General features: G+C 45.4%; 1 protein-coding gene across 1 annotated transcript in view; it reads left to right on the top strand.

Moving 5' to 3' along the window:
• The window catches only part of SEC31B (SEC31 homolog B (S. cerevisiae)), a 31,249-nt gene extending 7,958 nt beyond the window's left edge, over nucleotides 1-23,291 (top strand). The window contains exons 8-25 of the mRNA XM_010286424.1: nucleotides 1,257-1,418; nucleotides 3,361-3,513; nucleotides 4,254-4,484; nucleotides 5,898-5,972; nucleotides 6,579-6,662; nucleotides 7,531-7,639; nucleotides 8,044-8,222; nucleotides 8,890-9,016; nucleotides 10,569-10,714; nucleotides 12,016-12,189; nucleotides 12,790-12,978; nucleotides 13,665-13,878; nucleotides 14,270-14,596; nucleotides 18,574-18,629; nucleotides 19,862-20,005; nucleotides 20,398-20,514; nucleotides 21,941-22,012; nucleotides 22,752-23,291. Coding sequence (XP_010284726.1) covers nucleotides 1,257-1,418; nucleotides 3,361-3,513; nucleotides 4,254-4,484; nucleotides 5,898-5,972; nucleotides 6,579-6,662; nucleotides 7,531-7,639; nucleotides 8,044-8,222; nucleotides 8,890-9,016; nucleotides 10,569-10,714; nucleotides 12,016-12,189; nucleotides 12,790-12,978; nucleotides 13,665-13,878; nucleotides 14,270-14,596; nucleotides 18,574-18,629; nucleotides 19,862-20,005; nucleotides 20,398-20,514; nucleotides 21,941-22,012; nucleotides 22,752-22,931 — 2,739 coding nt within the window. The 3' untranslated portion in view covers nucleotides 22,932-23,291. The remainder of the gene's footprint in view (nucleotides 1-1,256; nucleotides 1,419-3,360; nucleotides 3,514-4,253; nucleotides 4,485-5,897; nucleotides 5,973-6,578; nucleotides 6,663-7,530; nucleotides 7,640-8,043; nucleotides 8,223-8,889; nucleotides 9,017-10,568; nucleotides 10,715-12,015; nucleotides 12,190-12,789; nucleotides 12,979-13,664; nucleotides 13,879-14,269; nucleotides 14,597-18,573; nucleotides 18,630-19,861; nucleotides 20,006-20,397; nucleotides 20,515-21,940; nucleotides 22,013-22,751) is intronic.
• The last annotated feature ends 2,930 nt before the right edge of the window (nucleotides 23,292-26,221 follow it).

Raw genomic sequence — 26,221 nt, 5'->3', positions numbered from 1 at the left:
TTAGCAGAAAAATTAAAAAACCTCCACAATTTTAGTGCAGCTGGCTCATCTTTATGCATGCTATGGTAGATTTGCAGAGTCCGAATTCAAGTTAGACGTTTATGCATAAACTATTGTTACAGGACTCTTCTTGATTTGGTACCAATGAACAGAAAATTTTCAGGTGATACAAAAATTGGAAAGGTTTTCAGTACTAAAGACAGTACAGTTATACAGAGTGGCTGATCTGGTAAGTTTGAGGGGAGGGTTGGTTTCTTTGGTTTAGGAGGATTTATTTTTTTTTAATTTAGCAACCTAGATTTTAATATAAGCAAATGCAAGGTTTTATATCTAGGAACAGAAAGCGCAGATCATGTTCCCACAGAGAAGGAAGCTGTGATTCTCTGTGCTTTGTGCCTGTGAGGCATAAAGGAAATATCTTCATTTTACAAACTGGAGGTTCAAAGTCAAGGTTGTGTTAGTGAGTTGCCCAACATCAGGCAGGAAGTCTGTGACTGGGCCATGAATTGGACTTTGGATTTTTGAGTGCTTGACCAGAAACTTTTTACCTGCAATATCCTTCATAGTTAATCTGCAGCTATTACAGTCCTCTGTTCTTCTACTTTTTTTCTGTAGGCTTTCATTTTCCTTGTCAAATTTGTTATTGCAGACTATTCTTTCTGTTTACATGTTCTTGCTCATGGCACCTTCTTGCCTTTTGGCTTGTTTTTCTTGTGTTGTTTTCTGGTGTGTCTCCCTTGGTTAACAGCAGGTGCAACAATACTATAGGAAGAAATTTTTCATAATGAGGGTGGTGAAACATTGGTCCAGGTTGCCCAGAGAGGTAGTATACACCCCATCCCTGGAAACATTCAAAGTCAGGTTGGATGAGGCTCTGAGCAGCCTGCTCACTGCAGGGGGGTTGGACTAGATGACCTTAAAAGGCCCCTTCCAACCCAAACTAGTCTATGAATCTATGATTCTATAGTACTCTGATACAGTAGGACTTAGATAGCAGAGCAAAACTGACTTGTTGCTTCGGGGTTTTGTTCTACAATGAGAATCCTATTGTATAGCAGCTTTCTGTGGCTTTCTGCTGTTTGGGCTCAATGCGCTGTAACTCCATTGCAAATGTGCCCTTCAAGAAGCAAAAATAAGAGACTTGTATACATTGGTGATATGTCAATAAAGTGTGACACACTTGCTGTGGGCAAGTAATTTGGGGAAAGCAGGGGACTATTCATGTCGTGCTTCTGCCTTCTCTCTTTCTGTGATAGGTGGTTTACGAGTTGCCCATTCGAAGTCAGTGGTGCTTTGATGTCCAGTGGTGTCCTAGGAATCCTTCAGTCTTCTCTGCTGCCACTTTTGATGGATGGATCAACATTTATTCTGTTATGGGTGGGAACTTAGAAGCTCAACAGAAGACGCAGGCTGACAAGGTAAAGACCTGTGAACATGTTACAGCTTGGCAGATTGGCAGTTACTTACCTGACTTCTGAGTGTGTTAGAAACACATGTGTATGACAGTATGATTTTTAAGCGGTGCAGTCTGTCCCACCCACCGGGACATATAGCTGTATGGTGTGAGAACAGAAGCTACCTGTGTGGGGACTTAATATCCACCAAGTCCCAAAGGGACTACATTGCCTCTTGACAAAGATGTCTCAGTATTTCTTGTAACATTCATTAAACTGTGTGAAGAGAACCAAGATAAAGTGTAGTTTTGATGTTATATATATTTTATCGTTATTACTAGTAGACTAAAAATAAAGCAGTGCACCTGTTAGAGCAACAAGCTTGTCTTGTCATTAGGTTAAAATTAAATACATTGATACTGATTCATACAATACATTATTCTTTATTAGTTCAGAAGAGAATTTTTAAAAGTAGCTTAATTAGTAATTTTCCTCAAATCAATTGACTATAACTTGGAGCATGTTAATATTTTTATACTGAATCCCATTACTTAGCCAATGAACAGATGGACAAACTCTGAACAGATTAAATGTCAGTGCTGCCTAAAATTTTAGTTTTGATCTGGTGTCTAGTCTTTTAATTCCTTCTCTCTCTCCCAGCCAACAAATGCCTTACAATACAGGTTTTAAGAGAATATGTATGAGCTGGCTTAAGTGTTATTTATATAGTCATTTACAGCTGACTGAGTTCAGTTTCATAGGATTTGCAGGAGACATAAAATAATTTATCAAGCAACAGCTGTAGGAGATTAAGGATTTATTTAACCCATGGAGAATTTTTTTCTGTTCATTCTTCATGTGCATGTGCTGCACTTCCATTGTTCTAAATTGGAGAACAGTAGGGCAGAATAACTCCTAGATAAACAGAATAACAAGTAAGAACACAAATAGGAGGAGATAATGACAGGAGGTGGGGAGTTCATGACTAAGAGGTCTCTTTCCTCTGGATTCCATGCTATCAGGACAGAAACTCTACTGAAGACCTGGTGGTTGATGTTACTGGTACCTCGGGAGCATGTATTTATTTTTTCAAGGTTTAGGGTGATTGATCTGTTAGGTATAAGCTGTTCCTCCAGGAAATGGGCTTTCTTTGGAATTGGTTTCTGCTCAAGAAAGACTTGAAAGACAAAACATGTAGGTCTTGCCTGTGATTCTTTGTTTGGCAACCTTAGCTTGATCAGCCTTACATTGCTTCCTTTAAGGTATGCTGGTCAGCTGTATTTTGGAGCTGTACCCTATGGTCCAGTCAAACTTGAACAGGGTTATCTTTAGCAAACAACAAATCTATGCCAACAATGTTAAAAATTAAGAATGCTTGTGAACAACATTTTATGTATGCTCACCAACTTCCTAAATGTCAGAAATCCAGATCAGGGGCCACTTTTGACACTCTCTTGTCTAGGCAAGAAAGTCTGGAGAGATTATTTCACCAGCCTCATCTAGGCTATAAAAGCTTGAGACAGTCCTTAAAACTAACCCATTTGAAAGACCCCAGCAGCAGAAGGGGAGTCAACATTCCTTTGTGAGCAAAACAAGAAATAAGCTGGACAACTTTTGACTATATGTTGTCATTGTCTTGCATAAAACAAGTAATTTTGTAACTCCTGTGTTTATGAGCTGGGTGCTAGGCCAAGCAGTGTTTGTTAGGGAATTTGCATTTTGCTAAGGAAGAATTACTTGAAAATCTCTCGAGGTGAAGCTTTCTTGAGAAATAATTTCTGGAACTGTTTGGAAATAACCATTTCTCTCACACAGGGGCTTGGTGGTGTTCCAGGAAGAGGTGCTGTAATAGCCTCTTTCCTCATCAGTGAGGAAAGTAACTAATTACTAAGCAATCGTTTTTTGTGCTTACTCCATACAGAGAGGAATTGAATTATATCTTATTCCTTTCTCCATCTGATTCTAGATCTCTTCCTCCTTCAACAACCTGGATCCCTTTGGCACAGGACAGATGCTTCCTCCTCTACAGGTGCCAGAGCAAGTAGCTCAGACCACCTTGATTCCACCGTTAAAAAAGCCACCCAAGTGGATTCGCAGACCTGTGGGCGTTTCATTTGCGGTAAGTGAATGGAGCATTCTTAGCTTAAAATGCAATAGATGTGTCGTCTTGTGACACAATCGTTTTCTTTCGCTAAAGATAAACCTTTATCTTCCCATTGCTAGTTGTTTTAAGGCCTGTTTAAGGTGCAGTGTGGTGTCCTGTAGAGCGAAGGTCTTTTGCTCAACATTCGGATATATTTCCAACAAGAAAGAGAATTCTGTAGTAGAGAATGGCAGGTTATAAGTAGGAGTTAACAAAGCTAAGGAAGGTTCATAAAAGCTGTCCTTGTAGGCTGTGACATGCATTCCCATTCTCCTCTGTCTTTCTCTTTCCTATCCAGGTATTTAATTTTCTTCACCTCTTTGCTCCTAAATCAAAAGGCTGAATTGTTCTTTTAGCCTGTGTCTTGATTTGTTCTCTGTCTAGTGCCTGGCATTCGCATGATAGCTTTTACCATTGCAGCTTGCCTCTCCATGTCAGAAAAGAACAAACAGTTTCAAATGGTACTTTTTCTTCTGTGGCTCTCTGGCATTTACATCTGGTAGCACATACACAAGCGTCATGGTTATCAGTTTTCAGCTGAAGGGCTTGCGATGTGAACTCTCTCAATGTCTCTACCATCCATACACATTAAGCTATTTGAGTTCCTTGCAATTGCAGCTGCAGCTTGAGTCTGCCTTGCTAAATGAAGACCTAAGTGAGTTGCTTTTACCTTAATTTATAAGAATGCTTACTGTGTCTTCTTCTGTCTTTATCAGTTTGGAGGAAAACTGATTACCTTTGGTCTTACCAAAGCACCTGGACAGCAAATGCAGCAGACTTACCCACACCAGGTATTCATCAGTCAAGTCACTACTGAAACTGAATTCCTGCTCCGATCCAGAGAACTGCAGATGGCCTTGCAGTCAGGGAACCTCCTTGATTATTGCCAGGGCAAGATCCAGACAGCAAAGTTGCCATTTGATGAGAACCTTTGGAACTTCTTGAAGGTAGGATGTCTGTGGTGAAACACAGAGGTCAGTTCTTGTATGATCCTGGGGTGACACGTGTTCATTACAGTCCTCTCTAGCTCTTTATATTCCTGTTCTTTAAGATATAAAAAGGAACTGAATAGGCTAGTTAGTTACTTGTCTAAAGAAAAGTTTTTGCAGTTGAGGTCTTGGAGGTTGTCTTATTTTTTAGTAGGAATGGTCTTTTCGGTGGACTTGTTTGGGCTTCCTTTCAAGGTGCTAAACCAGATTTTCTTATCTCAATCCACTGTCAAGCTATATCTGCCTGCTACCTGTGGAGTTCTATCATTATGATTTCTCATGGGGACTGACTGTAGCCCTACATAGGATGATGACTGACAATTTGATAATATGAAAGAGTTTGGTAATGGGGAGTGGCTGCCCTTCTGGAGAGGCAAGGCTTAGCCTTGGTAATGGTTTACAGACAGTCGTAGACAGACTGTGTGTGGGGCAAAATATTGGGATCTTTTCTATAGTATTACATTTGCATGGGGAATCATATCTCTTGAATAGGATGGCCAGGTGTTGTCTAGGTGCTGACAGGAGTCTCCATTGCAAGAGTCATTGCAATGATGTCTTCAGCTGCATTGTATGAGATACATCAAACTGTTGTTCTCATGAATTTTTATAATCCAGCTCACAGTCCTGTGAGACCACTCCAGCACATGGAAGACCTATTACTATTGAATGTCTTAAACTACAAACAAAGCTTCTGTACAAAAGACTGTCCTGCATGATGATTTCTGCATCTGCAAGAACAGTTTCTACTGACTATTTACAAGTATCTTATCCATGTACAGTTTGGTCAGTTCTGTAGTAGGAACAGCCTGGGATTTACTGAGACAGACAGTTTCTCCTTGCAGAATGTTCTAAATTAAATTAAATGATACAAATAGCGCCTATCAATTAGGCTGCCTGCAGCCTGTGGGAATTTCTAGGACTGTCTGAAATCCCCACCCAGGAAGCATCTGTAACAATTAGTTAACTAATTTTTGTGAAGCCAGCTAGAAGTTCAGGCAACCGCCTTGTCTCAGTTTCATCCAGTCTCTAATCAGTCCATTATCTCTATGCAGAGATTAGCTTGGCAATTCCTAGACTATCCAGGGAATTAATGACCAAGTACACTAGGTATGCATACAGTCATAGCCCTGATATGCAGTTCTACCTCAATTGTAACTATCTGACAAACTTGAATTTCACCCTTTTATCACGATTATAACTTAAATTCCATAGATTTTCTCACAGTACTCATTAGGAGGACTTGTCATAGTTGAGTTCCTTATCTATAAACTGGGCTCTAAACTTCACTGCTGCCAAAAGCAGCCAGTGATTGGCAGTGTGTAGATGGCTAGGATTTTACATATTTTCTTTTTAATATCCTTTGGGACTCAGGTGAATCTGGAGCAGGAGTCCAGGACTAAACTCCTCAAGCTGCTGGGCTACAGTAAAGAGGATCTGCAAAAAAAGGTAAGGGGTCTTTCCAATGGAGAGAAACCTTTACAGGACTAAAGCTGCTGCAGGAGAGTTGTAGGGTCCCTACTGGAAATGAGTGAGTGATCTCACAGTACACTGAAGACCAAACTGTGTGAAATTTCAGCTGAGAATCATCTCAAGTAGTCCCCATTAAAAAGCAAATGCAGGCACTTTTGTAAGAGTATAACTGTAGCTGTGCTGGATCAAAGCAAAGGGGTCTTGAACCCAGTTATCTTACTTCCAGTTGGTGCTCTGGGAAGTGTGTAACAGTGCAGTTGTGAGAGCTTCTTGTAGCATCTAGCTCTCTGCATCTCAGGGTATTCCTCAGCCAGGAAGAAAGTGACAGATGAAGACAGTCTGGAATAGCACTGATGGAGCTGCAGGGGAGGAAACTCTTGCAGCAGCATGGACAATGCTCTGAAAAGGATAAATAACTTCTGATAGACAGCCAGCCAGGAATAGGGAGAGGTGGAACTTTTCAAACAGGTGAACGAGCTGGGGGAATTGTGTCTGGGGCTTGCCGGTCACTTGGTGGCTTTGCTGCCCAGGTGTTTAACTTTGATAGGGGTTTCACACTGTGCATGTCTCTTACTTTTCTAGATCGCCTCATGTTTGAGTAATGGGATCCCAGATAAACAACCCCTTCCTGACGCAGATGAGACAAAAGCTGCACAGGCAGATCAGGTACGTCCTGTACATCTTGCCAGCCTGGGAGAGCAGAATGAACAGGAAGGTTTAATTCCAACCACAAGATGTTGAGCTCCATGCAGGCATTGCAGAGGGCAGTTCACAGGCCTGTCAGACCCTCACAGAGTCAGATTAAACGATCCTAGCGGTCCCTTCTGGCTTTAAAACAAATCAGCAAATGATGAAGACAGACTCCTGGCTGTTAATTTCACCAGTGCTTTCTTCAGTGATAGAATTAGCCTCGCCCCATCTTAACTTCATGCTACAGTTCTGGATTTCCTCTATGAAGCTTCTGCTGTGGTATTTCTTTTGCATTTCTTTCCTTTTCACCTCTATCCTTTGAAATGTATTCTCACGTGATTTTGGGATGTCCATCTTCAGAGGCCTTCCAAGGCCTGGTTCACCAGGTACTGTAAATTTTGCTCCTCTAAGGTATCTAAAACTGCTATCCTCAAGTTAGTAATCTTCTTCACAAACTTTAAACACTGGCTGAAATATTCTAGGGACAGGAATCATGTCCTGCATTTCAACAAAGCACCGAGCATGGCTGTGATCCTACCTGTTAGTTACAGATACCACTTGTTGGGCTTGTCCCTATTACAACAGTCCCTAATACCATTGGCATTGCATGTCTTATACCATCAATCTCCTAAGCTTTGTCAATAGTAGCACTGCTCTCGTTGCTGCCTTGGTGAAACTGTGCAGATTGATAGAGCAGTGACAGGAGGCATGATGAAATCAGATTTATATGAGCATGCTCAGCCAAAAAGAGGGCAGCCCCATCCCACCCTGTAATCCACTAAACTGTTTTGGGCAGGATCTGTGTATTCAATAAATTAATTAACCTCTTGCACTCTTTGGACAGATTTTGCTAAATTCTGGTGATGAGGTAGCTGCTGTTTCCTCCTCTTCAGCCTTTTTTGACAACCTCATCCCACAGAATATGAGCATGTTCGAGATTCCTGTCACAGAAGGTATGTTACATGAAGCGTGTTTCTGCCCTCTTAGGAAAAAGGCAGAGGAGGGAAAGCCAGAAAATTAGAGAGACCAGGAAGAATCTGGTCCACTCCGGCAGATGGATACTTTTAAAACACATGACCTCTCACAGTGTCATGCAGCATATCTCAGCATTGTGCAGAGAAATACTCTTCCCAGATAAGACACCCATTAAAAATACAGGAGAATATTCTAGATGATGGAAGACTTACAGTCAAGTCAGTGTTTTTTTTAAAGTGCAACACCTGATTTGGGTTTCCAAATTTTCTTTTAGCTGGGCTTCCATATAGTAGTATTTTTTACTGCCTGCTCTTTAAAACAAACATCATCAATGCATCTGGGTGATGCCCCTGTGGGTTGACTCTGCTTCTCACCTCTGTAGATACAGATGGACTCATCAGCCAAGCCCTTTTGTTGGGTAATTTTGAGGGTGCAGTGGAGCTGTGCATGCGAGCAGAGCGCTTTGCTGATGCCATCATCTTAGCTATAGCTGGTGGGGAGAACCTGCTGAAGGAGACCCAGAAGCACTACTTTGCCAAGCGGAAGACAAAACTCTCCTTGGTAAGTGATAGTTTTGTGTGCCCACTGAGCAGGGCAAGGTGCGTGATATCTTGGCAGTTTGTCTGAATATATGTGGAAATGCTTTGGCAGGAAGTAGAATGTCAGCAGAATCTGTGCATCTCCTCTTCACATTTACTCTAGTATCTTGGTAGTTTTATGACAACTTCCTGTTGCCCACCTGGAATGCCTGTGTTCTCTCTTCATTTTTTTTTTATGTAGTGGTCTCTGCCTCAGCGCCCTGTGCTTGTAACCTGTGGAACATACTGTCTGTTTACAGCTCAGCTAGGAAGTTCCTAGCTTATTAATTTACAAATGATGGAGTGTAACAGGGGTTGGGATATCCTAACACTATATTCCCAGTCATTGATACTAGCCGCTCTGAAATAGGGTATGTGTTAGATAGATCTTTAGTCTTGCCTAATGCGGCTGTTTCCATATTCTCTTCTGTGCTTTGTTGGACTTTATTACTTTCTTTAGAGACATTGCGTTCCAATTACTGTTAAAATAGGGATGCTGGGATTGGTGGATCTTAATGTACAGTGAGGTAGTTGCTGCATAGTGGGAAGTGTGACTGAAAGTGAACTATTGCTGTGTGTGCACTTACTTAAGCAGTCAGTTTATCTTTGTCTTCAGTGATTGATTGACGGGCCTTCTGCTTCCCTTACAGCTGCTTTCCTCCATTGTGCAGCAGAACTGGCAAGATATTGTTTGCACGTGTGATCTACAGAGCTGGAAGGAGGCACTGGCCATCTTGTTAACATATTCAAAGCATGAAGACTATACCCAGCTTTGTGGTATGCAATGTACTACATTTTGATACAATTTCTTTTGAGGGGGCACCTCTGGACTGCTCACAGAAAGTGGATACAGTTGAGGAAGGAAAGCACTTGCTATTCATTACAGCCAGCTGGAACTTATAAGTGTGGACTGTTGAGATAGGAGAATGATAGATGAACACTGTAGCTGAGAATTGTGGTGTAAAGTTATATATGTTGATATTTCCTGTCGCCTCTACCAATAGCATGGAAAAAATGGGATAAGCAGTAGGCTGAGGGCGATATTTATTATTTTATTCTTAGGAGAAAGGGATTTCCTTGACAGTAAAAGGTCAGGTAGCTTCAGTCCGTCTGAAAGAGGTTTACCCTTCTAGCATATTCCCCTCCCTTTTAAGCTCAGAAACAGGGGTTAATGGACATTTGATGGCTTCAGTGATTTCCTCAGTCTTGTTAATAGTCCACCATGCTCAGCAACTTGTTCTGAGAGTTAGGGTGCAATCTCGTGACTGAATATAACGAAGTTACTCATGTTGCTTAGCTGGGAACTAGCTCCTGGCTGATGGGAACAGCTAAGTGCTGTTGGAGAAATGCCAGCACTTTATACAAGTAAGATGACACAACTTGAAATGCAAGAAAACGTGACAACTTTTACAGACCAAATTGTAGGGGTGGAAAGCGGCTGTGATGGTGGTGATAGTGAGATAGCTCCAGCTCACCTTTATCTCCTAGCATTTGCTAAACATTGACAACTACCAGATTATTAGCTGTCCCTGGTTCTGGACACTACTGTTGCCTGGACATTGCCACACCTCTTTGGGAAAAAAAGATGTTGAATTTTTTTGCTGAATTCATCTGTCATTTTTAAGTGTTTTTCTTTCTTTTCTATGTCTGGGCAGAAATATAAAAATTGGCAAGTGTATTAAAAATTACTTCTTTTTTCAACCAAGTTGGCTTTGGGATTCCTTAATGATGCCTATTTCTCTGTGTTATCCAAGAATTATACAACGAAGCTGGTGAGGGATCTAGAGAGCAATTCTTACAAGGAGCAGCTGAGGGAACTGGGATTGTTTAGTCTGGAGAAAAGGAGGCTGAAGGGAGACCTTATTGCTCTCCACAACTACCTGAAAGGAGGTTGTAGTGAGGCAGGTGTCAAGTCTCTTTTTCCAAGTAGCAATTGATAAAAGGAGAGGAAACAGTCTCAAGTTGTGCCAGGGGAGGTTTAGACTGGATATTAGGAAAAATTTCTTCACCAAAAGGGTTATCAAGCATTGGAACAGACTGCCCAGGGAAGTGCTTGAGTCACCATTCCTGGAGGTACTTAAAAGACATGTAGTTGTGGCACTTAGAGACATAGTTTAGTGGGACTTGGCAGCGTTAGGTTTATGGTTGGACTTGATGATCTTAAAGGTCTTTTCCAACTGAAATGATTCTATGATTCTAATTAGGTGCAGGTAGAAAGCTCTCAACACCTTATCGTAGTAAGCCAGAGTAGGATTGCTAAGAGATTGGGGTTAATGAGCTCTTCAAAAAGAGAATGTGTTAACTGTTGGCTGTATTTCTTCCTCTCTAGACATGCTGGGTGCCCGCCTAGAGTCAGAGGGAGATGCAGCCCTGTCCAATGATGCCTGCCTCTGCTATATCTCATCAGGCAATGTGGAGAGGTTGGTGGAATGCTGGGTAAAAAACCATGAGACTTCGTCACCCCTTGCCCTGCAGGTACAGGTGCTATAATGTTGGTTTGACTCTTCTTTAGGCCAGTCTGCTAGCCCTGATCTGTTTGCATTACCCCATCAAACAGAGTATCTGGCTTCCAGCAGACAGTGGAGACCTGTTTGTAGTCACCAAGGTGTCTCCTTCTAGCTGGATTACAGACTTACATCTAAAGGAGGCTTGCACTTTTAAGCATTAAGCATTCGTGTGTTCAGAGTACTGATTACATTGCACATAAATCCAGACATAGTCAGAAGTTATGGCCTACCTGCCTGTCTTTGTATACTGATGTCATCTCTGAGCTTCCTTTTAGCCAGGGAAGTTTAGACTGTACCTGTTTTCTTACTGGTAGTTGCCTGGGAGTCCAACTGTAGGCTAACCAAGTTAACAAAAATGTTAGACTAGCAAACTGTTAGATTTGCTTATCATGTCTAACTGTAATGCTCCAGTTAGCTGGCTGTACCTTCAGAACAGCCTCTGTCAAAATAAAATGAAGTCTAGACTGTGTTATTCCCACCACAAGTAGAATGATCATATATGGGAAGTCGCAGCTTGCAGATGATTCAGGGCTTCTAAGTCAGTGTTGTTACCTACCTGTTACTCTTAAACCAGTCCTGGCTAAGTCATTAACCACTGTGGTGTCCACCAGTCACTAGAATGAACTAGACAAGTCTTCCACTCAGATATCTGCAGATAATGCTCTCTGCTACAGAGTTCCCTGGTTTTGCAACCCCACTAGCGAATAACAGCAACAAAAGGCATTGTCAGCATTCCTGGTTATGTTTGAATCTGGCCTCCTTCCAGTTATCACTTATCAGCCAGTGATGCATGTATCATTCTACAGATATAAACATTACTTTGATTTCTAGGAGTTGAAGGAGCTTTGAATAACTAAAAACCTTCTGGTCTGTCAGCAGTAGTAGATCTTCCTAGTGAATTTCTTCTGGTATGGGTTTAATCCTTCCTCTTCCAAGCTGATAGCTCGTAACTCCTAGAGTTACAGTAGTAACTTCCTAGTAAAAAGATCACAGTTGATTGGAACATCCTTGTGGCTTCTGATTTTCTTTTTCCCTCACAATAAAAGTAGCAGTGTCAGGATTTTCTTCCTCGTTCCTGTTTTTCTCCACAAAGTGCAGCTGAGTCATCAGTGATAGTATCTGGTGCAGAGTGGAGTAACTTCTGTTCACATTGGACCCAGTGTCAGTTGAAAGTGGAGAGAGCCATCTGGTATTGTCTCAGCATGAGATGGACCAGTAAAGCACGTCAGATTGAGTAGTCCACTTGTTCCCTCCCCCTGGCTTATTCAGGATCTCATAGAGAAGGTGATGGTGCTGAGCAGGTCCATTGAGATGCTCCGAGGCACAGCAGGACCAGTGCCAGGCCGTGTCTTGGCAGAACGAATCACCCAATATGCCACTCTCCTGGCATCACAAGGATGCTTGGCAGCCGCAATGAACTACCTACCCAGCAGCTCTAAAGAGGTGAGTGAGAAATGGGTTGTTGTGGGAAAGAGAAGCATATAGAGAAAAATTATATGTTGTACAAGAGAGAGCTTTAGTTTCGACAATGCATCAGGACTTAAGGTTTCACCTTAATTATGGTAACTTGAGAGTAGAGGTGTGGTTTCTTTTCCTAGGGGACAGCTTTCGTCTTCATTTGCTTTTTCTTTGTAGTGCCTTTGATTCAGGGAAAAGGAAGGGAGCTATAGAACTGTAAAATGGTTCCTGGAGAACAATGCTGGGAAGCAGCTCTCCAGGGGAGCTGCATCTATTCCTGAAACTAGCTGGTAGAGGAAGGGAATGGGGAGGTCATCTTAGGAGGGAATACTCTAAAGACTGTGGGAAGATTGGTGAGACTTCATCTGCCTGGGAATATGGCAGGTCATGTCCCAGATTGTCGCTTACAGGTTTGGTTTTGGTTCTTTTGTTGGTTTTTTTTTTTTTCCTGGTGGCTATTGGGGAAATGGTTAGTTTTGCAGGTTGATGCTCAGTGCTTTGGGTCAGGGTCTGCTTTGAATGCCTCCCCAGCACCTTCCATCTGAGGCTTTCAGGGCACTTCCCCTAAAGCATAATTTGTTTCAGCTCCTGATCGAACAGCTCCGAGACCGGCTCTTCCATGCTCAAGGAGAGAATGTGGGCGATCAGCAGCCACCCCCTTTTCCCTACACTCGTGTCAATGTAGGTGTCATTAAACACACATCTCCAGCAGCCAAGGGTGGTTCCACCCCTGAAGGAGCAGCCCACAAAACAGGTCCCAGACATCCAGAGAAGGTAGGCCATAAATTCAAGTGTTTCATGGCTTGGGGAAGAAGGCTACTGGGTTGTGGAAGGCATGTAAAGTAATATGAGATGATGCAGAGTGCAGGCACTGATCACTCATCAGTAATGTTCTTCACTGGAGTGAACACAAGCTCTGTGATAATCCAAAAGAGAGCTGTCTGGCATCTTTTTACAAAGCCCTGTCCCACATGCAGTCACTGGAGGAGACTGTTACAAGTGTAGTGATCCACTGAGATCTCACATACTGAGGGAAAAGGGGGCTGTGGTTCACTTTCCTATGCCCATCTCACCCTCATATCTCAGTAAAATTAGTGTACTATGGCTTCATCTCAGTTTTTGCACAAGACAACAGTTCAGGAAGTTTTGCTTCCAGCCTCTATTACTTTGTTACTGCTCCTTCATTATTTCCTTTGGTTGTGCTTCCAGGAAGTCACTGTATAGGAACTGGCTCCTGAGGACTAACCCTTTTGGGAGCTGGAGAATACTCTAAAGAGTGTGGTGCCCAGCTTGTTGAGCAAGTTATGTGGTGGGAAAGGCCTTTGATCCAGTCCATCCAGGGCACTGACAGCAGCAGCAGCATCTTCTCTTGCCTGAGAAGTGACAGGGAAAGTGCATCTGCTTGTGTGTGTATGCACATGACTGTCGGCCATTTGCAAATTCTTTTTTTTTAATTGCAGCCCAACTATCAGTCATCATTTGCCCCTTCAGCACCTTCTCAGCCTTCAGTGCCTTCCCTCTTCATGCCTCAGCCAGTGCCAGCCATGTCTATAACACCTCACCACGTTGCCCCTCCCCAGGCCAGCACGGGTCCACAGACAAGTGTCTATTCCAGAGGGCCTCCATACCCACAGTACAACTTGGGCTTGGTCCCAGCAACTGTTTCAGGGCCAGGTAAGCATTGTCTGATAGTCGTGTCCCTTCTCCAGGTTTTCTTAGACTAAAGCTTTCAACATGGATAGCTGCTCTACTTTCTTCCTCATAGGCCTATTGTACTTACAAACAAGAAGTCAGCTGAGAGGCTTCTCAGTGCTTCTGACACATCTAGTTCTAGCAACCGTTGCTGCATGTCCACTGACATTAAGCATATATAGGGGTGGAGAAACCACAGCTAACTTTGTGGCAGAGTTTGACTGATCTAGCATGGGTTTCGGGGGATATGCCTGGCATGGATATTTTAGGGTATGGCTTGGAGAAGGGCAGAATTACTAGCATTAGAGAGAGCATCAGGAGTAGTTTGCACATGAAACACGTGATGCTGATACTCTCTCTTTCTCAGTTGTAGCTGAGTCACAATCTCAGCCATTTGGACCAGCGGGAGTCAGACCTGTTGGTCCCACTCCCTTCCCCAGCCAGCCTTCTCTGCCAGGACAGTCTATGTCCATGACATCTCCTGGTGTTCCGCCACCTGGACCTGCCCTCTTCACTCCAGCCTCAGTTCCATCATCTCAGCTTCCTGCGGCTTGTCCTCCCCCTGTGGCAACCCAGTCTCTTCTAGGTTTCTCTTCAGCACCTTTCAACTGCCCCATGAATGTGGGTTACCCTCAGGGAGGTCCTGGAGCTCCATCTACTAAGCCCCTGCCAACAGCCAGCATTCCTCCTCCTCCCACAGGTAAGCACTGCTTGTGTGACTCGTGTCCAGGGCACTCCTGGATGGAGTTTGCAGTACATAATGGACATGGGCCTCCTGAGGTCTGATCTATGACCATGAAGGCTGGATGTGGTGCTGAGGCTAACCTTACGGGCACATTGTGCTGTCTTGCTGTGGTGGTGAAACACAGCAATGATGACAGTTTCATTCAGCCTGTTCAGCTGCTCTGTCCCCCAGGTTGTGGTTACAAGTTGCTGTCTCTCCAGGTCACTAGTGCACCCTGAGTAGTCATCCACTCCAGAGGTATCTGCTGTGACTGAAAGGGTGGTGGTTCCCAAGGAATGCCTGGTGATCTCACCCCTGCTTATGTAACTTACACAAGAAGTGCATTTGAAATGCTGGGAGAGCAGGGTGCTGCTTCTCTGTCCATGGGATACCCCTTGCTTAGCTTCAGGATAAAATTCCTCTGCTGTGCTCTAGTTCTCCCCATTTTTTCCCGTTGCCATAAAGTGCTTGCCTGGGAATTGCTTCTGGATTCCTGTGTGCTCTAGACCTGGAGCCTTTTGCCTCTGGGTAGGTAGTTTGAATCCAGCCCAGCCTGCAAGTACTGAGAAGTCCTTGCTAGCATTATGAAGAAAAAGAGAATGTTGCTGGACGTAGTTGCCAGTAGATGGGCATTCCCTCTTTCTATTTCCCACAGCGTCACCACATCTGGTACTTGTTAGTTCTTTGTTTGCTGTCTCAGATGACAGGTTTAGCCAGGCTGTGGTGGTCCCTAACAACAAGGCTGACAATCCTTAGATTTTTGAGCAGATGCATCCACAAGCCACACATACTCTGAGAGTGAAAGAACTGAGGCTTTGAGCTTTGCCTCCACCTGAAATCTTTGCTGAGCTGTGTTTAACCAAGAATAGCAAATCCCACTGTGTGAAGCCTGTGGGGACTACACACAAAGGCTCTAAGCTAAGGCTGGATAAATTCCTTCTGAAAAGCTATCAGGGATAGTAGTCCAGTGACGTTACTCACTGAGAGAAAGCTGTTGGTGATGATGACTTTCACACCCTGCCTTGATTTTCAGGTTTCTTCCCTTGGCTAGATCCCCACGTGGATCATGCAGGTAGTACCCAGAGAAGCTTCCAGACCTGTGTGGGAGGCAATGTTGCTGCTTCCAGTGAAATGTGGGGTGTGTGCGCACGTTTTACTGTGTGTGCATGTGTGCATGCTCATTGCTAATTGTTGTTTCCTTGCATACCCGGGGAGCTATACACCTGAGGTAGTGGACATTCTTATCCTGAGGACTAATAAGTGACAGCTGGGGATGCGGGAAGTGAAATGAAAGCACTATGCTCTTATTGGCGAGTTTGTGTACAGAAAGCAGGGGCTTCAGCTTCTTCCTTCTCTACTTTCCTCCAGTCCTGGAGGAATTAGCATTCTCAGCCTCTGTGTCCCTTCAGGCAGTTGCTGGGCCAGCAGGACAGAGAAGCAGCCCCTTTTCCTTTCTTGGTTCCCTAGGCAAAGAACAGACAGGCCAGCGGCTGTAACTGATCTCCGTTTTCTCCCTGTTACGCTCCCAGCCTCATGCATGGCTTTACTTGCGCTTGTGCTTTCCGCAGGTGGTTTGGAAAAGGTGGGTCCCAGCATGAGCAGTGGTGGAGTAGAGCTTCCCGAACAGAATTTGGGGGCTCTATTCCAAGGGGAACTGGAAAGCCATTCTGGCTTTAGTTACAGGGCAAGGTTTGGCTTTGAATTTCAATCCATTTGCTGGGGAGAATTTGGACTGTAGAGGCTTTCTGACTGATGTTTGTACTGATTTCTCTCCTTGGGATTCACTTATGATGGAGAGTAGGTATCTTCCAGTCTACATGTCAGTGGGGTAAGGCTTAATGTCTTAGTGGGCTGTCTCTGCACAGTGACTGCTGCTTGCACCAAAGACCATCTGCCAGACACAAAAGATTATTAGGGAGTCTCAGCTTTATTTAGGAAATCCGAGTGCTTGGTAGCCACTTAACACCACCAAGCAAACCTTGCTGTATGGAGTGGGACTCTAGAAAGGGAGTTGTCCCTTCAGTAGAGAAACAAAAGACCCTCATGTTTCCCTGTTAAAGGAAAAATGATTCCATGGCAAGGATTTTAAGCACTTTCTCAGGCTTAAGATGCCCTGCGGGAATTCACTGCTGGGAAGTTCCCTTCTCCTGGTAGCATTTACCCCCAGTTTTAATGGCAGCATATGGCATGCCCAGATCAGCAGTGCAAACTGGTTTCTTTGAGAGTATTTTCTTGCCTGCTGTTACTGTTCTGGTTTTGATGGGTACTTTTCTTTAGCCTGATAAGAGACTGTAAGATCACTCAATCTGACTAGCCAAACTTGCTTTGGAAATTCCTGAACATGATCTGAACAGCTCATGAACACATTCTCACTAGAGCAATGAAGAGAGATCTCTGCTTGTAGAAATCCCACGCTCCTGGGAGCATCAGGGACAGGGTGAAGGACAGCGACATGTTGGCTGATCTCCTTTCCGGACGGGATAATCCCTGACTTCAGCCTGTGACAGTCTTGTTTTTTCTAGGACAGGCATTGCTGGAGACTGCTGTCATGGGGCACTCCTTTCAGGGTTGGTGAGAAATCCTATTTCACAAGTATTGTAGGCAAGATGGTCAGAGTTTTACCCCAGAAAAATGCAGCAGGGTCCTGTTGTCTCATGTCTGATGATTAAGTGCCTGGCTTAAAGACTATAATTTAAATAGCTGTTTCCTGTGAAGATTCAGAGTGTCACTAGGTTGGAATAATGCCAAGGACTCCTAGGCCACAGGCTCGGTGGGGGCCAGCAGAGTTCTAGGGCACAGAATCCCCAAGCTAGAAGTAAGTGCCAACTTAATTAAACTACTGATCCAAACTCATCAGAGAGTGAGTCTTGAAATCATGGGAAAAGGGAGGGCAAAAAGAGGCTGCCAGAATTTTAATAATAAAGGTAATTAAAGTAATGAAGCACCTTTTGCATCTTTCCCCTGTGATTTTTTTTTTTTAAAGCTCAGTTCAGGATCAGTGGCTCATTAAGTGTGGCACTGAGCTCCAGCAATTCTGATATTGCCCCTTAGAATTATGCCACTTTCTCACAGATTATTCCTGTCTCATGGGCTTGAGGTTATTAATACTGGTGTGACAAAAGAAGCATTGGGGTTTTGTCTAGAGATGTGGGTACCCTTACAGGATAGCAGCAGACAAGGTAGTTGGAATCTGACCTTAGCAGAATGAAGTGTGATTGCAACTCTTTTGATGTCATGTTGTCTGATGGATTTTTGATTACCTGGAGCAAGGTTAGAAGCTAGGTACCACAGAAGCATCTGCTGAGACACGCCTCTGCTCCCAAGGCATTTACTGGTTAAGTCTATTCCCTTCTAGTTGGGAACCCAGCAAATTTTGCTAAGCTTTGGTTCTGAACATGGTTTTGGAAGGGGAAAATAGCAATCCACCCCTAACTTTTCCCCCTTTTATCACAGCAACCTGTATTGCTGTGGACTGCCACTGTGAGGCACTCCTGCGAATGTTGGTGAGAATCTCTCTCTCACCCATAAATCCCCGAACCCTGATGTGCACACACATGCAGGTCCTGACCAAGGTTCAGGCCTGACTCTGAGACTGACTTCTGCAGCCTGTGAAGAATGTGGAAAGCTTCAGGTAGTTGCAAAAAAAGCTTTCTGTGTGGGAGTGGGTGTGTGTCAGTTCAGTCTGATCAGACAACACCTCATGAAGCCTGTGCACATACTGGGGTGCTAAGAATGAAATTAAGCAAGAGAAAGGGAAGCAAGAGCAGTTCTTGGGCCTGTGAGCTGGGTCTGAAACTCATTGGTTGAAATGGTCTGAAGGTGCAATGATGGGGGAATTGGAGCCATGTGCCCTCTTGCTGAGGGAAGTCCCAAACCATGCAAGCAACCATGAATTGTTGCTGTGGCCGCCTTCTGCAAGTCTGACATCTGTGTCTTGTTCTCTCTCCTGGCAGCTCAGGAATCTTGGACTGATCCCTCTGCTATAAGAGGAGGTCTTCAAAAGAAAAAGGTAAGCTTTCAGCTGTAATATGTGCTGGTTGTCTTTTAGCCAGGGAGCTCCATGCAACAGATACATTCCTAAAAATGCTCCCTATCACATTCAGCAGGTCTCATTCCATGTTGGTCTGTCTACTTCTGCATTACATGCATACCTAGGACTGGAGTCTAAGTTATCTTGGCCCTTTGCCATCCAGACTGGATGCCGTTTTCCAATGTGGCTGTTTTGTAACATGGTTGTCCTCTGCGATGCTGCATCCTCTGTCAGTACTTCCCAGGCTGACTACAGTTGCCTGTTGCTAGAAATAAGGATTTAATCTTATCCCCTTGCCCACGCACCTTTTTTTATAGTGGCTGGGGAGATCGTGCTCACTTCACACCTGACAGCTGGGGGCAGCATTTCCCCTCAGCACAGTAAGACCCGCAGTGATTTTCTTCAGGTGCTGATACCAACTGATAAGGCACTTCTGCTGAAAGAAGTTGGGACAGGTGTAGCTGTGAGCTGTCTGCCATGTTGGCCCTGCTGCTCTCTGCCTTATAGTGATTGCACTGAAGGACCTGTGAGCTGACTTCTTAGCAACAAATGCTCTCACTACCCATTTCTATCACTGCTGCCTGCTGGCAGATGTGACAAGAAGCTTCTTTGGCATCATTCCCACCCCCCACTCCTTTAGCTTGGAACAGACTTCTCGCCCTTTTTCTGGCAGCATAGCTGGGAACCTGCTTCAGGCTGTGCTCACTACAACAGGATTAGCCTCTTGTTAAAGCCATCTCCTTTTGATCTAGCCCCGTCAGAGTGAATCTATCCTGACTCTCTGGCTTAGCAGGGGCACGATGAAGTGTTTGCAAGAGGATTCTCCCCCCATGTCGTGGGATTTCCCCCAGCACTTGCACTGTTGGACACTTTACTGCTGCTAATCTCTACATTCAGGACTCGTGCCGTCGCAGAGCCAAGGCGGCTTTCTGAGGACCAGTGCTTTCAGGGGCAACGGATCTGTTTGATTGAACAATTCCAGAGGAGTTTTCTTGCTGTCACTTTGACTGTTCATCTAGGATGCAAGAGGAAGGGCCCCGTGCTCTGAGTCAGGGGCCTGAAAGAACAGGGATGTGTTACACATCATCTTGAGAACTGGGCACTATGCAAGTTAGAAAGGAAGTTGAATTTGACTGTGGAGAGTGTAACCAACCCTCCTTCCTTGGACTTGGTTTTCTTGATATTTTTTTTTTCTTTCTTTTTGCTGACAGTTGCCTGAGAAATTTACTCCTCCAGCTCCCATCACAGCTCCAGTAATGAGCCTGTCTGAGCCCCAAGGGATCCATCCTCAGCTGTCCAGGTTGCAAGAATCTGGCCAGTCACCCCCAGGAGCACCCAAGGAAGGCAGCCTTCAGGTACCCAGGGAAAGTGGGGTGTTGTTCCCCAGCCACCAGCTCCTTGTCAAGTAGAAAAACAACTCAGCTTTTGAGATTCTTATTACTTGGCAACTGCAAGGCTTATGTTGCTCCTATGACACTCCTACTGAGTGTCAGAGGAATTGCCAGGGTGGAAAATGACACCTGGGTATGCTGGGAGAGAGGGAGGGAGTACAGGCAGAATGTCAGCCTGCAGGGAGTTGGGAATCCAGAGAGACCTGAAGCTGTACCACAGTCTGAAGATTATAATGTAACTCTGTGCTTCCAGGTATACTCTGGGTTTGAAAAAGGGTGAAATTCTTTCTGTTCATAGTTGCAGGAGGGATTTCATGCTCCTGTCACACTCATGCAGTTGCTTCTCTTTCTGTCAGTATCACCAGCTACCTGTGGAGAGGGTTGAGAAGAAGGAGGTGCCCCCTGAGCACCAGGCTCTGAAGGCCACATTTGAAGGCTTGGTGCAACGCTGTTCTGCTGTTGCCACTGATCCAGTAAGTCCTCCCTTCTCTGATCTTTGGCTTTTTTGCCCTCACAGATGTTTGACTGGTGCTTCCTTCTTTTGGCTGGGAAAAGAGAGAAAGAGTCCTGTCCCCATAACCAGGCTAATCTCTACCTACCTCCTTCCTTGAGGCTGTAGACTTGTCCATCTCTTGGGACCTGAGATGTATTCTCTAGCATTTATCCACTGCTTCTCATTGGCTTATTGGAGAAATGGTTCTGTTCTTCTGGCTCTTTTTTCTGAGGAAAGTAGAAGAAACTATTGCTAATTCAGCTTCCTTTTTCACTGGCTTGATCTGTAGATAGTTCCTGCAGAGCTGGTATTACCAGCTGTCCTTAGAGCTTAGAGGGAAAGGCTGAAATATCCTGGGTGGAAGAGAAAGCCAGACAGTCTTTGTGTCCAAGTCACTGTAATTTTTCCAGCTCTGGTTCCTGGAAGGCTGTTGGCATACATGTCACGTTGCGTGAATGTATCAGGCCAGACTGTCTGGAAGCAGAAAAGCAATGTTTGCAGCATCATGTTAGGTTACTAAGGCTTCCCAGAGCTTGGGGGCACCATGAAGCCTTCCAGAATACCTCTGCTTTGTGGGTGTTGGGACGAGCACTGAGCCCAAAATGCTACCCCAGAGTCAGACAATTTGTGTGTAGCAGCAGCTTCAGCATGTTTGCTCTGTGCTTTCTGACAGTGCAGTGCAGAAATTTCCGGGAGATAACCTAAGGTTTCCTCTATGAGCAGAAAGGCCTGTTGTTTTGGGCTTAAGCCCTTGGTTTACGTGGAGGCTGAGTAGCTGGGTTGGTACAGCAATGCAATGCGCCTGAGGTCCTAAGGCTGCCAGGCCTGTCCCAGCATTGCCCAGAGCCAGGCATTTCTATCCATGGTATTATTTACCTGTGAGTGGATTATCCAAGGTGGGGTTAATGGGGACAGTCCCACCAGAGCTTCAGTACTCCAGCCCTTTCCTTGGTAGTTACCTAGAGTGGGAAGGATATTCCCTCTTTTCTTCAAGACCAGGAGGAAGCTGTTGCTTAAGTCAGTGAGGGTGAGGTTGTCTGAATGCCCCATAGGTCAACTAGTGGATGTTTCTCAAGATTTGGAAGTAGTCACACTGTCCTGTGGTCTGCAAGCACTGGCAGAAGGGAGGAACGCCTAGGCTGGGAGATGGGAAAAGGGGAAAACGCAGCTTCCTGTCTTGGGAGAGAATGCATGCATGTATACATGCACAGTGAGGTCATGGCTGGCTTGTATCACAGTCCCTGGCTGGCAGAGGCTGAGATGCAGCTGAATTGTAAGAATTCAATTCTTACAATTCAGTGCTGTGAGAAGAAGAGAGGAGGGGAGGGACTGAGCAAGAACAACTTGGTTCTGGGAGAGGTGACTTTGAAGCTCTAGCAGAGCTAGCAATGCTTGTTTCACTTCAGAAAACCCGAAGGAAGCTGGAGGATGCATTGCAGCGACTGGAGTGTCTGTATGAGAAGCTCCGTGAGCAGGTGGTAAGTAGATGCCACCATTCTCTGTGGTCCAGCTGGGCTCCTGATCCCACCTTTGCATGGGGTTGTGAGCCTTGGTGTCTGTCGCAGTGTTACCAGCACATATCCTCTTGAGAAAGCTAGGGGAGTGCCAAACCTTATAATACACCTTGAATCCAGCCAGCCTTATCTCTTATTCCTTAACCTTGGCCCAGACATAGTGTAAGGAAAAGCTGGGGAGGTATTTGCAGGGTGCTTTTACCCCCAGGAAGTATACTGGCATATATACAGGTTCCAGATGGGAATGGACAATTGGGGGTAGTTGTTAAGTGTGAACCTAGTGTAACTTCTGGCTTAGAAAAGTCTGAAGCTGCTAATGCCAGTGGCTGGAGGGATAGCTATCAAGAGAAGAATCTTTTAACATACACCCTTTCCCTGAGTGTCCATATTAGGCCTGAACAGGGACAGGATTCTGTCCTAGATGGACCTTTGACCTCCTCAGATACATCAGATATTCAATTAATGCTGCAATGTCATTACTTAGGACCTACATTCACTGTAACCCAGCCTGGGTATTAGACTAATGTTTATTGTAGGCTGGGAAACTAAGGGAGGAAGCAGACTTATCTTTCCTGCCTGTGCTTGACTGTGTAGGTGCTGTTTGGTGAGGATGAGGTGGAGAACAGGAGGGAAGGATGTGAAGGGAGGGTGGCCTGTGTTACAGTGCTGAGCATGCTGACTCATTTCTGCTCCCTCCCCACAGCTCTCTCCAACCATCCTCATGGGTCTCCATGAAATTGCCCGCTGCATTGAGGCTAGGAACTACCAACAAGGTCTCCTGGTTCATACCCAAGTGGTGAGCAGCAGCAGTTTCAGTGAGGTGTCTGGTTTCATGCCCATCCTGAAAGTCCTCATGACCATTGCTGGCAAGCTGAATGTGTAAAGTGTGGAGCAGCTGGAACAGTGCACGCTGAGAGCTGGTGGACTCCCTCACCTGTTGATGTGCTGCAGGTTGTGGACTCTCCTTCTGACTCTGGAGAACTAAGTCTGTGCCAGTGCCTGGAACTGTGCTGGGCCAGCACGCCTGGCTCCATCCACTCTCCAGACAGCCCACTGGTGCCTGGGACTCCTGGAGACTGTTCTTTCTCTCTTCTATCTTACTAGTCTGAGGTTGTTTCCCAGCCCAGGGATCTTAATTTCAGGCTGTCCAGGTTGCACAGAGACCATCCCTCTTCCCTGTATTCTTGGTACAAAGGGGTTGCTTTTTTTTTTTTAGGAGACAAACAGGGCTGGCACCTGCAGCGCCACCAGACAGAAGAGCCTCAGGCTCTATTCCCTGCTGCAGTGTAAACTGCCTGAGTGATATCTGGGCTCCCTTGGGACCTAGGCTGGGGTGTCCCTGCTCTGTTGGGCTGCAGTGAGGATCTGTCCTCTGGTTCCTCCTTTCTCTTCATTCTCATCCTTGACTTGCCCTCTTGCCCTTCTGCACCCATATCCTGCTACAACTAGGGCTAACTACCAGCCTGCTCTGGGCTAGCTGTGGTTCTCTCTCTTCTTCACCCAGCCCTCTCTTTTCCTAGTTGATTCTCCTGTTTACCCTCTATCCCCCCTCCTTTATATCTTTTCCCCAATAAACTGCAGGCTTGAGCCCTTTATATTTCAGGCCCAGGGCTGATTGCCCCGTCCAACTCCTGGGACTCTCCCATTCAGGGATGTGAGCAGGCTCTGTGCACTCCTCCCCAGAGCTGGTCACATCCTGGTTTTGGGCTAAAAGCTGGCCTCTCTGGCTCCTGGCCTTTTTTACTTCCTTTGTGTTAGCACAGTTGGCCTTTTGCCCACTGGTGTTATCTAAAAGCTTCCTACATCAGGCTTTTCAGACAGTCTAGGGTCTTCAAGAGGAGCAGGGATTGTTCAGGTCCATATAGAATACCCTTGAGCTAGTCTGACCAGCCCAGACTTGAGTACGGGGAGACAGCTCATTGCTCCAAGTGTAGTGCATTCATTCTACCTACAGTAACAGATAAGTGCAGAGGTGGTTCTCAAAGGCCCCTTGGCACTATGGTGGTAGGAAGATGCTGTCAGGTCTCGAGGATATGGCTGTACTGAGGCTTTTCATCACTGTGGCATTTTCTCTGGGGTAAAACAGGTGATTGAAGCATAGGTGTCCTGGGGAGAAAGTCTGTGAAGGCAGATGGGATTTTAGGGCACATCTGTGTGCGTGCACCTTTCCCTCTCTTCCTCCCTCCTTGCCTTCCTCTCTCTCTCACCATCCTTCACGCTAACCAGGCAACATAATTGTTGGGCCCTAGCTGGGAGCAAGGCTTCTTCCCAACATTTGGCTGCAGCCAGCCCCTGCTTCCTCTGCTTGCTGATTGAGTGATAATGCCATCGTGGGCCTGTTGTTCAGTGACTTACATGAATCAGCCTGCTCTACCAGGAGACAGGAGGGAGGCAAATCAGGGAAGGGAGAGAGAGGACGTGTCTCATTCTCTCCTTTCCAGGTCAAAGTGCCTCCTTGTTGGCTGCTGTGTTGTTTCTATTGCTGCAGTTTGATGCACAAAGAGATTACAGAACAGTGAAATAAAAGCTGTGTTTTGTGATGCTGCCAGTTTTTTTTTAATAGGCTTGTCACCTACAGGGGACTTCCCTCAGTCTGCAGGGCCATCGACTGAGAGCTGAGATACCGGCTTTGGTGAGAGGGGCAATTGAGAATGATGTGGGGCAAACCCGATGCTGGGTTCTGCTGGTGTGGGCAGCAACTGCCCTGGTGTGGTGAGACCTCAGGCCTTACCCACTGCCTAGGGCTGTAGGGTCTTCTCCAGATCACCCACCTCATTTGTGACTGTTCTGCATCAGACACAAGAAGGTCCCCGGGTTGTCTGAGGCTCTCTTGGGGAATCACAACAGTGTTGGGGATTTTGCACTTGACATTGGGAACTGGAAGTATGTCAGAAAGGAAACAGGGAGCCCTTGATGAGATCCTCTTCTGCTGGAAATCAATATTACACCACTGAAGCCATGCCATTAAACTAGGATGAGGATCTGACGTGTGTGGAAATCAGATTTATACCACTGAATTGTCAATTCTTACCATTAGTTACTAAATTCTGAATCTGTTGGCTGATTTCATTTAGGCTTTTAAAGAGGTAAAAAGGCTAAAGTGAAACATCAGTACTAAGATAAAGTTGGGGGGGGAATCAAGCTAGCTTTTGCAAAAAGACTGCTGTAATCTCAAAGACTTTGTTTACTTTTTGCTGTCAGCTGGCTAGCTTAGTATATATGTGCAGGCCAGCCAGTCAGCACACATGAAACTCTGAAATATGCAGGCTTGTGGTTGCAGGACTTGATAGGAAGTAAAGGTTGAGAAACGTTTGGATGGGGAAGATTTGAAGGGGTGTTGCTGGGGAGGGACCACAGTTTATGAGAGTTCTGGGGTGTTACAGACACAACGCACGCATTCAGGGAAAACTAACCTTTGTTAGTTCCACTGCTGGCAGAGGCAAGCACCAAGTGTAAGGGAGTCTTGCAGAGCTGCAGCATGGTTAGCAACCAGTCTGGCCTCCCAGCTGTCCCCCATCAGAGAGATGCATGCTGATTTTCAAAGGCAGCACTTGTGTTATGACCCCTTCTGATGCTGTACAAGTGAGCAGCTAGCCCTGGAGGCATAGATTTTTTTTTTTTAACAAGTACATGAGGAAAGTCCCATCTTTCTGAGATCATTTAACAAGCCTGGTATTTCTTAGATTCTGCCTTTCTGGATCCAGTTATAGTACCCTGTGCAGTCCAGCACCTCTCTTTAACTCGGGCCACTTATGCCATTGAGAAATAAGCACAGATTTTCCATGTATTTCTCAGATGCATTTGACTTTAGCTTCCTCCAGCATGCACAGCTCCTGCTACCCATAGACTCATGCAGAGACCGGCTTTTTACCTAGCCTTTGCTGCGAATCCTTCCTGCTTGCCCCCTTGTCCCACTGTTCCTCAGTTTTGCGTCAGGTTTACCCCAGCGAGCGCTGTCCCTAAAACTCTTGGTAGGGAAACAAGGCAGGGGGAAGTGAGGTGAACCACTTGATGGTCTTTGAGAGGCTTGTGGCGGAAGCCCTGTCTTTGTGACCCAGGTGCAGTATATGTCCTCGCAAGTCCCACTGGAAAGCGCTCCTCCATTAATAGTGCTATCTTTGCTGGCTGGTGTCTGCAGACAGTGGCTCCTCGGCGTTGCCTCCTCCCATGTAG

The sequence above is a fragment of the Phaethon lepturus genome, unplaced genomic scaffold, assembly GCF_000687285.1.
Source record: "Phaethon lepturus isolate BGI_N335 unplaced genomic scaffold, ASM68728v1 scaffold19024, whole genome shotgun sequence".
NCBI lineage: Eukaryota > Metazoa > Chordata > Aves > Phaethontiformes > Phaethontidae > Phaethon > Phaethon lepturus.
This window is presented reverse-complemented; position numbering and strand designations above follow the sequence as displayed.